Source organism: Colius striatus, chromosome 21 (genome assembly GCF_028858725.1).
Source record: "Colius striatus isolate bColStr4 chromosome 21, bColStr4.1.hap1, whole genome shotgun sequence".
Taxonomy (NCBI): domain Eukaryota; kingdom Metazoa; phylum Chordata; class Aves; order Coliiformes; family Coliidae; genus Colius; species Colius striatus.
The window spans coordinates 3,884,962-3,896,403 of NC_084779.1; the positions used below are offsets into that span (position 1 = coordinate 3,884,962).

Genomic DNA, 11,442 nt, shown 5'->3' on the forward strand with positions numbered 1-11,442 from the left:
GGAGTAGAGCAAAGCCTTGACTTCTTTGATAAGAGCAGAGAGAGAGGGTCACACAGCCTTCTGTGAGAACTTTGAGTAGCAGGACCACACTGGGATGAACTTTGGTGTGTTGTATGTCAAGAGAACACATCCCAGTGCCCAGAAGAGTGTGAGTGCACCGTTCCTGAAGCCAGCTGACAGGACTAAAGGTCTGATTTCTTACTTCTTTTGTTTTCTAGGACATGGAAAACAAAATCAGAAGTACACTGAACGAGATTTATTTTGGCAAAACAAAGGACATCGTGAATGGGCTGAGGTAAGGGGCTGTTGAGCTGACTGTGGGCCCCCCTTCACTCCCTGCATTCCCCTGCAGTGCCTGTGGCTCTGCCTCCAGCTGTGCTGATCTGCTTTTGTTTGCTGGAACTCCCCTTTTGCTACACAAAGTCTTTTCATGTCCCTAATTGCTCACCTCACTGTTGTGTGGAGTTTAGGGAACACTTCTACCTTGTAGCTGTAGGAACTTGAAGCAGTGTTTTAATCCCTGCCCAGGAAGAAAATGGCCCAATGAGCAACACTTGTGTTTCAGAACTAATTAGGAGTTTCATTCTTCACTGTCCTAAAAGTTGTACTTCAGTTCTGACTTCTCTTTCTGCTAGTCTTAAAAACAATCAGTTGGTCCCAGAATTAACTCCTGACCTTAATGGTTTGCAGTATTTGCTTTTAATTCTGTGTTTTATCTCGCCACAGCCAGTCAAAATAGAGTGTACTAGACTAGATGAAGTGAATAAACCTCCTGGAGCTTTCTGTAGGGAAACTGTACTTTGCTTTCCAACCCTTGCTCACTTCTGGTCAGGAGTCTTACATGGAGATCCCTAGCTGGTAGTTTCATGCTCATAAAGTAGAGGGCTGTGATGCCAGATCGTACAGATAGACCTCCTAGCACAATGTGACATGGTAAAACAGACCAGTGGCACAAATAAGTGTGGTGCTGAAGTGGGAAAGAAGGTATAAGAATGGTGCTAACTCAGTATTTGTGCTGCCTTCTGCCTCTGCATGGGCAGAGGGAGTCAGTGATGTCTGAGAGAGCAGCTGCTCTGGGCTCTTTTTCCAAAGCCCAGCTTTCATAACAGGCTCCTGTTTTCATTTGTGGTGTGCAGGGGTTTAGCCAGGAAGCATTTATTAACATTAAAAGGAAATATGTAACACAATCTTTCTCCTTGTGAACATTGCCTTAAGCTTTTGTAATTGAATGTGTTTCCTCTGTCTCCCCACTGCTGGGTTTGTGATCTGCTCAGCACTGGTAACACACAGCCCCTGCCTTTGCCTGTGCCTCCAGCCTTTCCCCTCTTTCTTCCCCCCTACGTATTTGCTCTTACTCTTCCTCCTGAACGTGCTCCTGGTGGTTTCCAGAATACCAGCTCTGTGTTACTGAGTTCTTCTGACTGTTCTTTTCCCTGTTTACTTCCCTCGTTTCCCAACTGCTCTCTGTAGATCTATTGATGCTATCCCCGACAACCAAAAGTATAAGCAGTTGCAGAGGGAGCTTTCTCAAGTGTTGACCCAGCGCCAGATCTACATCCAGCCTGATAACTAAACCAATCCAGGTACCCCCTGCCTGTGAGGTGTGACAACCAGCACTAAACCAGGACTCACCCAGCCAAGACCTCTGCATGATAACTGAGAGCAGAACTAACCCCTAACTCGCAGACTGACAGAGGACATTTGATCCCTGTTTCACCCAAGGGTTCTTTCTTTATAAGGCCAACTAAATGATTTTAACTTGAAGTGTTGCTGCACACCTTCTCCCTGATTGAGATGTCACTGTGGGAAATGTGGCAGGATGTACCACTTTGCACTCCAGCTTGGGAGCAAGAAAGGAGCACGTGGGCACCGACCCAAAGCCGTGTTATCTCGGCCTGACTCAATGCAGAAGCCCTCAGGACTCTGTCCTTTGTGGTACACCAGTGCAGAAGCTCCTTGTAATCTTGGTGTCCTCCCTGCAGAGAGGAATGAAACCTTGCAAGTGTCACAGTTTTGAAAAAGGCTGATACTTGAGTCCTGAGTAAACGTGAGCTCACCCCATGTGGATGTCCCTTTGTTTGCCTGGTGTATCTTGAATCTCCTTGGAGCTTGAAATCCAGCTCTGCCCAAGCTCTCCTGAAACGCTTCCACCCTCTGCCTGTGCTCTGCACAGCCCCTGAAAGGATTTGTTGGTTATGCTCTCATTTGCTCTGGAGCTCTGAATGTTTAGCAGTGACTAACCCTGAGCCACTTTAACCTTCCACTCCAGTTCATAATGAGGTACAGATGGTGTCTTAAACACATCAAGCTGACCAAGGGGAAAGTGCACTATTTGTTGGTAATGGCCAAGAACCACTCTCTCTCTCTTTCAGCCCGTGTCAAATGCAAAGATAAAATGTATATGTATTTTTATTAAAGCAGCAGAAGCCTCCAGAGACAAGGGAATGGAGAGAGCTGTTACAAAAACATGAGGAAAATAAGTGACACAAAGAGCTGCCTTGTTTACAGCAGACAGCAGCCAGGCACAGTGAGGCAGCTTGGGAACAAAAAAGGTGTCAAATGTGGTTTATATGGGGAGAAATCCCACCAAACTGGATCCTAACCCTGGCAGCAACTCCACAGAAGCCCACCAGTGTTACTCTGTCAGAGAGCACACTGAAGAGGGCTTTTTTGAAAGTGGAATGTCATACTGTGCCACTGAAAAGGGAGATCCCTCCACAAGCAGCTGGCAAAGGCTGTGAGCTGAGATGGCTCCTAAAAGCTGAAGCTCTTCTCTAACCAAACTTTTAGCCACAGGGAACCCCTGTGAGGGTCTTGCTGCCAGGATCTCTGTTCTTCCTCAGCTGCTTTGGTTCACTAATTACTCTGGGTAAGGTATGAAACTGGAAAAGCCAATTGGAGAACAGAAACCTTGGCTGCTTCTCCCACTGGAGGGAAGTTTTGACACGTGGCTGCTGGACCCTGGGTGAACAGTCTGCAAAGGAGGTGCAGGAGCTCCCTCAGCCTGGCCCTTTTCACATCCCTGGGTAGAGGTTGGATGTTCTCTGCCTTCCCAGCCTGGCTCTTTGGAGAGTGAGAGCACTAACACCCTTTGCTGGTGGGACACTGGGCTTTTTTTTCAACCTGCAACCTAAAACAACCACCCCAAAACCTCAATTGGGAATCTCCCTCCAGCAACTGGAGGCTGAGGGGAACTTCTGGGGAAGCGTGCTGGAGCGTTCACTTTGCCTTCTGCTTTCCCTATTCAAACAGGCAAGCTGAGTTTTGTTTCCTCTGAGCCTGGGTTGAGGTGCTTCTCCTTCCTACTCACTCCCACACCAGATGAACTGGTTGCATCCCTCCCTTTTCTCTCAGAACACATCACCTCTGACTCGCATTTCCTTCCTCCCCGCAGGTCTGTGCAGACTTTTGCAGACAAATCAAAACAAGAAGCTCTTAAAAACGACCTGGTGGAGGCTTTGAAGAGAAAGCAGCAAAGTTAAAGTACTCTTCATGCTAACAAGACATGCCATGCACTCGTTAGATTCCTTTCTTTAGAAGACTCATGTCCCTCCCTCCCCTCCCCTCCCCTCTCCTCTCCTCTGCCCTTTTCTGTTACGTCAGTCACCGTTTGCATTCAGTACTGTCCATGCAACGCCATCCTCCCCCATGAATAAAGCTGTACAAACTTTTTCAGTCTCTGAGGCCTACTTTGCACCACATTTTCCTATTGAGACCTTAGGCTATGTTTCTGTAGAAGTCCATGTTATTTTGTTTTCACCCTCCTCACCCTCCCTCTCCCCTTTCTCTCTCCCACCCCCCCATTTATACACATCACCATGGATCACTGTTTGTCTCCTCCCCACCTTCCCCCTTTCCCCTCTCCCTCCTGCCCTTTTGTTACATTGGTGTAAAAAATGTAAAACAAAACTTTATTAAATACTGTGGTGTGTGAAAGAGGAAGAACTGGAAAAAAAAGAAGTTAATAAACAAAAAAAACCTCTATTCCAAGTATGTCTGAGGGGGCTGGGCAGGGGGCTGCCTGGGGGGAGGGAGGGAAGAGAGGCTGCTCCTCCCTTTGTACTGTGCTGATGAAGCCAGAGTTGCAAGGAGAAGGTTCATTAGGAGACCTGCTGAAAAGTTCTGCTCTTCTATAGCCTGGTTCCAAGGAGCTTTTTGGGTTTTTTTTTTCCCTGTCGATTTTGATGGAATGCAAAAAGGGGTTTTTTTTGGTTCCTTTGGTTTTGATTTGATTTTGGGTTTCTTTTTTGTAAAGCTTAAATTGAATCTCCAGCTGATACTTGAGCCTCCATGTGGAAAAAACAAAAAAAAAGGAGAAAAAAAAGGCTAAAACAACATAAAAAAATAATAAAAACTAAAATGCCAGAAAGCAGTGTGTGCAGTTGGTGTCCTTCTTCTCTCTCTCCTCTTCCTGGCCGTGGCAGCTGCGCTCTGTGCTGTTCGGGGCCCTTGGCAGCGGCTGGAGCTCGGGTGGGTGTCTCCCAGAGCACAACCTGCAACCCTGAGCACGTGGGGAAGGGAGCAGCCCCTGCATGGGAGTCACAGAATGGTTCTGCCTGGGACAGACCTGTAAGCCCCTGGAGCCCAGCCTCTGTCCCAGCCCATTGCCCTCAGTGCAACACCCACCCAGCTCTGAAACCCCTCCAGCAGCTCCCTGGGCAGCCCCTTCCAATGCCTGACAGCCCTGGCAGCAAAGACATTCCTCACATCCAGCCTCAACCTCCCCTGGGGCAACTTGGGGCTGTTTCCTCTTGTTCTATTGCTTGTTACTGGGGAGAACAGACCCACCCCCACCTCACCACAGCTTCCTTTCAGGTAGTTGTAGGGAGAGAAGGTCTCCCCTGAGCCTGCTTTTCTCCAGGCTCAACAGCCCCAGATCCCTCAGCCCTTCCTCATCTGAGTCGTACTCCAAATCCTTTCCTAGCTTGGTATCCACCTCTGGATCCTCTCCAGCATCTCCATGTCCTTGTAGAGAGGGGCTCAAACCTGGACACAGAACTGGAGGTGCAGCCTCACCAAAGCTGAGTCCAGGGCAATGATCCCTTCCCTACTCCACAGAAATGAAGAAAGCTTTTGTTTTGCCCTTTTTTTCCTCCCCCCTCTTGCATCCAGAGCAGCTGAATGTTGTTTTCAGGAGGGTTTCAGGTACTGCTGCTCTTGCACATGGGGCTTACTCAAAACCCTGCTGTGATATGGGCACAGGGGGGTGGAGGCAGCAGGGTTGGGATCGTTCTTCAGGCATCCAGCAACCGTGAAACTGATGGAGTGGAAGGAGAAGGGTTCATTGGGTGTGTCAGAAGTGGAGAGGGGTTGGGTAATCTTGGCAGCTCGAGGTGGATGGTTCCAACCATCAGTGCTGACCCAAAAGTTCCTTCTCTGGTCAGTCCCAGTGGGATTTGTGAACCTCACCCAGACCTTCCCCTGCTTTAACCTTTGGGTGGGCTGAGGGAAAACTCAGCCTTTGGCAAAGCCAAGAAAGCCAAGAGCTGCTGGGCTCTGCTGCACATGGCCCTTGGAACTAACCTCTGGCTGAAACTGTCAATTGAAGCTGTTGGTATCAGAAATGATCAACAGGCTCCAGTTTTGCTTTTCTAACATGAGCTATTCCACACCCAGCCAGCTGCAGGCCATGAGGGTCCCATGCTGGGGTACTGACCATGAGGCCTCTGCTAACAGTGTGTGTAGGACACAGGCTGGGGAGAGGCACCCATGTGCCTCAAAGCTGGGGGAAGGAGGAGCAAGACAGTGGGATTTTATTGGTGTGTCTCAGTTCAGCCCAAGGAAGAACCTTTTTAGAAGTTGGAGAGAAGTTTGTGTGAACTCTTGAAGCTCAGAAAGGAGCTGCACATGAGCCACAAAAGGCTCAGAGGAACTTTAAACTGGTTGTGTGCAGGGCTCTGCCCTCACTGCAGAGCAGCTCTACAGGCCTGAGCTGCAGGAGCCATGAACCTACAGTAGCACTTCGTTATTCTCCTCTTTGGTGCTGAGGGGAGGGAGCCCTGGCCCAGGCTGCCCAGGGAGGGTGTGGAGGCTCCTTCTCAGGAGGTTTCCAACCCCACCTGGACACGTTCCTGTGCCCCCTGAGCCAGGGGAACCTGCTTTAGCAGGGGCTGGGGCTGGAGGAGCTCTGCAGGGCCCTTCCAACCCCCAGCACTCTGGGGTTCTCAAAGCCCCATGACCTGAGGGTTTGTGTACAAATCTGGCTGGGCTGTTACAGCTCTGAGCCTACCACCAAGTCACATTTGGAACAAGCTGTTTCTCTTCTAGAGCCCCTGTAAGATCATAAACTGCAGGCTCTTCTAGGAACAGGACTGCCTTAGTCTCAGAAGCCACTGTGGTGGTATGCAGGGCCTCAAGAAGGCAATAAATTCATCAAGTTGGGGATAAATTCATCAAGTTGGGGATAAATTCATCAACAAGAGAGGGCAGCACTCCCTGCCTGGGTCACTGCCTCCCCAGGCAACCTGAAAGCAAAGGAGCAACTTCCCTTGAGAAATCCACACAATTAAAACATGGGTGAGGCAAAAAACCAGAGGTCAGGGACATGGGGACTATGAGATGCATTAAGAAAGAGGCAGGAGCTGCCAGATGAACCAGCAAAATAAAAGCAAAGGAAGCACGTGGGGCATGGACTTGTTTTATAGCCCTGCAAGTGTGCTAATTAAAACCGGTATGAGTGGACTGAATCACTTTGGTTACGCTGCTCCTTCCTGCTCAAGTGGTTCCAGCCACTGCTTTATCTTCCAGAAAGGGCCCATTGGTGGAGATGTGAGGCTCACAGAGGTAAGGGTGCTCATGGCAGATCAGTCATCTTTGTCCCCTCCCTGCAGCCCCTCAGGCTCTTCTCAGGTTTGCCAGTACTGAGGAAGCTCCAGATCACCCCTGAGAGGCAGCAGATAAAGCAGAAGTGATCGAGCTTCTGGGTGTAAGAGCAGCAAAGAGCCATCTTTTGAGGTATCAAATAATTCCCTGATTATCCTGATAACATCATTGGTACCAAAGAGGCAGGAGGCTTCTCAGCAGCATCCTCTGCCACCTGGGCTTAATGTCTCAGCAGCACAACACCTCACCCACGGGCTCAGGTCTTCTCCCAAAGGCACCAGGATGGAGGGGCTGGACTGTCCAGCATTAAGCCCCGTTTTCTCATCAGCATCACCCTGTTCTCTAGGGCAGGTCCCTTTGTCAGCTCTCCAGGCTGTCACGTTGCTCACCAAGAAGAGCATCCCTCTCCTCGTGGGTACTGGCTCTTCCTTTCTGATAAGCAAGGAACTGGAAGGAGATCTGAGAAGAAGTTAAGGCTCTTCACACCAGCATGAGCAGATCTGCGGGGCATGTTGGGTCTCACCACCCAAAAAACAGGCTGTTTGTGCCAGGAGAAGTGGCAACAGGACAATGAGCTTAATGCAAAGGCTACTAAGGTGATCAGGGGACTGGAACATGTGTGGGGAGGAAAGGCTGTGGGACCTGGGGCTGTCCAGCCTGGAGAAGGCTGAAGGGGCACCTCAGCAACACCTATAGATACCCAAAGGATGGGTGTCAGGAGGATGGGGTGACAATTCGTTGTCTCCACTGACAGGACAAGGGGTGATGGACATGAGCTGGAACACAACAAGTTCCATTTGAACAGGAGGAGAAAGTCCTTTGGTGCTGAGGTGAGGGAGCCCTGGCCCAGGCTGCCCAGGGAGGGTGTGGAGGCTCCTTCTCAGGAGGTTTCCAACCCCACCTGGACACGTTCCTGTGCCCCCTGAGCCAGGGGAACCTGCTTTAGCAGGGGCTGGGGCTGGATGAGCTCTGCAGGGTCCTCCCAACCTCCACCACTCTGAGATTCTGTGAGTAGCATCAACCTACCTGCTACAGCCTAACCCTGCCTGGTGGGATCACTCCCTGCAGAGCTGGTGGAGTGCAATCCCAGAGAGAAGCACGGGGGAAAGGATACAACCATGTCGAGGGCAAGGACACCCAGGCTGCCCACCAGCCAGGGGAAGTGGTGCAGGACGTAGTCACCTTCCCCTTGTCCCGGCTCAGGGTTCTTCAGGAGGACACTGAGGCCATAAAGCGAGTTCCCCAGCATCACCAGGGCAAAGAGAGAGTAGGAGACCCCAGTGGTGGATTTCCTTTTGTACTGCAAGAAGAGGAGACAGAGAGAGGAACTTGGGTGCAGGTCTCTGATGCCTCACTAGAAAGCAGTGTTAGTCACCCTCTCCTCAAAACCAGAAGAAAACAGCTGGTGACTCAATGCCAAGAGCCTTTCAGTTCCCCTTTTGCTTGTAAATGAAGATCAAATGAAAGCCCCACCTTCAAAATATTGGTATGTTAAAGGGAAGAGGAGAAAATGAATCAGGTTGTGTAGCAGAAATGCAGACACACAGTCCCTTATGAAGTGATCAGAGATGGAGACCTCTGAGGAATGAGGAGAACAATGATCCCAGAGCCTCCCTTCAGTTCTCAATGTCTGGAGCCCAGGGGGTGCCCAGGCCTGGGCTGCTGTCCTGCCCTGGGCTGCTGTCCTGCCCTGGGCTGCTGTCCTGCCCTGAGCTGCTGTCCTGCCCTGGGTTGCTGTCCTGCCCTGGGCTGCTGTCCTGCCCTGGGCTGCTGTCCTGCCCTGCTCACGGGGCAGCACTTACGTTCGTGTAGATCTGGGGCACTCGGGAGCACAGGTACAGCATGGAGGAGACGGAGCCGATGGTGAACCCAACGATCTCGCTCCTGGTGAAAGGCTGCAAGGCAAAGGGGGAGTCCCATGCTTTCACCATCCACACCATGACTCCAAGAACTCCCCATCAGCCCTGTGATCTCCCACAGCCTGTGATCTCCCCCTCACCCCACTGAGCACTGAGCAGGACCACGCTGGCCATGCCCACCCCGCTGGGCACTTTATCTTCTGTCCTCCCATCACACAGATTTAGGAACCAGCTCACCTTTGACCCAGACTCATCCACGTGAGCAGACAGCAGAGACCTCCCTCTAAATGTTGCTGGCTCCTGGGCCATGGCAGCTCCTCTGCCCAGGAAGGAAACAGTCGACACCATCCCCAGGGAAAGGAAGATGAAAACTGCATTGATCTGGGCAGCAACTGCAGGGAACAAAGCAGAGGTTGGTTAGGGAGGGCTCCCCAGTGCAGCCCCACAGCCTTGGTGGGTGCCAGGACTCCCCCTGGGTAAAGAGACCCTCCAGCTCTCTCTTATCTCTGTGGCAGCACAGCAGCACCAAATAACTCGGGCAATAGCTGCTGTGGGAGCTTTATCTCACAGTGATATGGGCAATCTGTAAGTTATCAGGAAGGAAGCTGCTCCTATCTCAGCAGACCAAGATACTTGGGTTTCTTTGGGTTTATGGCTCCTAAAAATCACCCCCCAGCCCTTGCTGTCTGAAAGCTTTTCATAGAATGACAGAATGGTGGGGGTTGGAGGGGCCTTTCAGAGCTCATCCAGCCCAAACCTCTGCTAAAAGCAGGTTCCCTCGATCAGGGGGCACAGGAACGTGTTCAGAGTCACAGGAACTTGCCCAGATGTGTTCTTTTGGCTTGCAGAGGTGCTCAGGTTACCCAAACCACACCAGCAAGCTCCAAACTAATAGCTCCATGGATGTATCTGCAGCATCTGCCCCAGTGCATCTCCCCCAGGGATTCCTTCCCCTCCTGTCTCTGCAGCCAAGCACAAGGCAGCTCAAAAGACACTCCAAGAGGAGCACACAGCCCCAGTACCCTCAGAACCCCAACTCACATCCTCTACCCTGGTTCTTCACTTTGTAGTAGCAGTAGAGAGAGAGCATCAGCAGGTCTGCAAGCACGTAGTAAACAGCCGTGTAAACCTGTGGGGAGAAGGGTGGGTTGGACCTGCCTGCTGAAAGGCTTCCAGCTGATGGCTGGGATCACCCAGCACCCCTGGGAGAGAAGGGAGCATCCCTGGGCTGTTTGGGTCTCTGGTTCCCAGTGCTGAATTCAACAGCACCCATCTCATCCCTCCTGCCTGGAGGCTGGGATGTTGGAGAGACGACCCAGCCCCAGTGAGTCGGTTGGTACCTGCAGTGGCAGCTGATGAGCCAGGAAGGAACCGATGAGGTTGAGGAGGTCTCCACCCAGCCATCCCAGCAGGAAATATATGGAGAGAGCCTGGTCCATGATGCCTGTTTTACAGGCTTGGTAAAACTGCCTGCAGAGAGAAGAGTTGAGCAGTGACATAAACCATAACCCCCAGCCAGTTTGGCACTACCTGGGAACCATCCCCAGGTTCCCCTGTTGCTCCCACCTGGATCTTTCCCCAGTTGCTCCCAACCCACAGCAGGCACAGGGAAGGGGGAGGTTGGGGAGGAGGCAGAAACAGTGAGGAGAAGCACCAGTTGCAGAAACCTCCTCTCTGGTTACGAAATCATCTCATGATCCACTGAGACTGAGCATGACTCCCCACATCTGCCATAGCTGTCCCAGCACTTCCAAGAAGCCTAAAGCTCCTGGAAACCTTTATTGCACCCGTCTGACCTGCAAGGACAGCATTGCAGCTGCCTTACGTGGCTTATTACAGCTGCCAAGTGCAACAAAGGCTCAGGGGCTGTTGTGCACCCTCTGCTCCTATAAAACCCCCACTTTCCCAAGCCCACACTGTTTTTGCCGGGTGGATGTAATAAATGCAGGCAGGTTTGATGCTGGGAGAGGAGCTGCCGCAGCAAAGGGCTCGGCCAGCTTTGGGGAGCGATACTCACGGAAAAGACGCAGCCGCAAAGCAGAGGATGGAAACCAACCCCAGCACGATACTGGCGATGTCCCGGCCGTCCTGAGCACACTCATCAAACACCTCCATCACCCAGCGGGAGCCGTTGGGGCAGTCGGACACATTCCCTCGGGGCTCATCCCTCCAGCGCCGCGCCTCCATCGCGCCCGGCTCCGAGCGGGGACCGAACTGCGGGGACACGGCGACAAAGCTGCGGGGACACGAGGGAATAAAGGTGTTTGTACAGCAGCAGGGTGAGGGCTTGTGGCAGGCAGCCCGGCACAACGGGGCCTAAAGCAGAGACAACCCCCGGCCCGGTGTGAAGCGGCCTAACCCCCCCCCCCGCGCCTTCACGTCGCTCTTCACCAAACCCCCGCTTTTTCTCTCAGCTTTTTACACTTTCCAGTTCAAACCCGCTGCTTTCCCTCTACAAACCCGTAGCTTTTCTTCTTTTCCTCCAGGAGAAGGGTGGTTTTGGGGCGAAACTCGCTGTTTTCCCCTCACATCAGCTGCTTCCTCGGCGAGCTGCCAGGGGTTGTTTTTGCTGACGCGCTGTTTTGGAAGGAAATGAAACTCGTTGCTTCTTTATGAGCTTTTCTGGGTGTTTGTCCAGCTTGCCCGTTGAGGGAAGGGGTTGTTCTGTTGTTTTCCCCGCAAACACGGTTGTTTTGGGGCAGATCCCGCGCGGTGCCTGAGGCCCAACCGAAGGCTGCGTGAGGCGGCCGGCGCCGGTCGC

The 11,442-nt window shown here is 52.0% G+C and overlaps 2 protein-coding genes across 4 annotated transcripts in view; one reads left to right on the forward strand and one right to left on the reverse strand.

The window, feature by feature from the left end:
• CAPZB (capping actin protein of muscle Z-line subunit beta) overlaps nucleotides 1-3,671 on the forward strand; it is a 60,800-nt gene extending 57,129 nt beyond the window's left edge. For 2 of the 3 annotated variants that reach the window (XM_062013195.1, XM_062013194.1), the window contains 3 exons: nucleotides 219-295; nucleotides 1,471-1,583; nucleotides 3,395-3,480. In XM_062013195.1, coding sequence (XP_061869179.1) covers nucleotides 219-295; nucleotides 1,471-1,573 — 180 coding nt within the window. In that variant the 3' untranslated portion in view covers nucleotides 1,574-1,583; nucleotides 3,395-3,480. Of the gene's footprint in view, nucleotides 1-218; nucleotides 296-1,470; nucleotides 1,584-3,394 lie in introns of all 3 variants that reach the window. The other variant, XM_062013196.1, reaches the window with a different exon arrangement.
• Nucleotides 3,672-6,621: 2,950 nt separating this feature from the next.
• Nucleotides 6,622-11,440, reverse strand: SLC66A1 (solute carrier family 66 member 1). The gene is made up of 8 exons (XM_062013193.1): nucleotides 11,142-11,440; nucleotides 10,699-10,917; nucleotides 10,022-10,151; nucleotides 9,723-9,810; nucleotides 8,919-9,073; nucleotides 8,625-8,717; nucleotides 7,937-8,122; nucleotides 6,622-7,281 (listed from the first exon to the last, which is right to left on the reverse strand). Exons 2-8 carry the CDS (start codon nucleotides 10,866-10,868, stop codon nucleotides 7,183-7,185), a joined length of 921 nt encoding a protein of 306 aa, XP_061869177.1. The 5' UTR covers nucleotides 10,869-10,917; nucleotides 11,142-11,440; the 3' UTR covers nucleotides 6,622-7,182.
• Nucleotides 11,441-11,442: the final 2 nt, after the last annotated feature.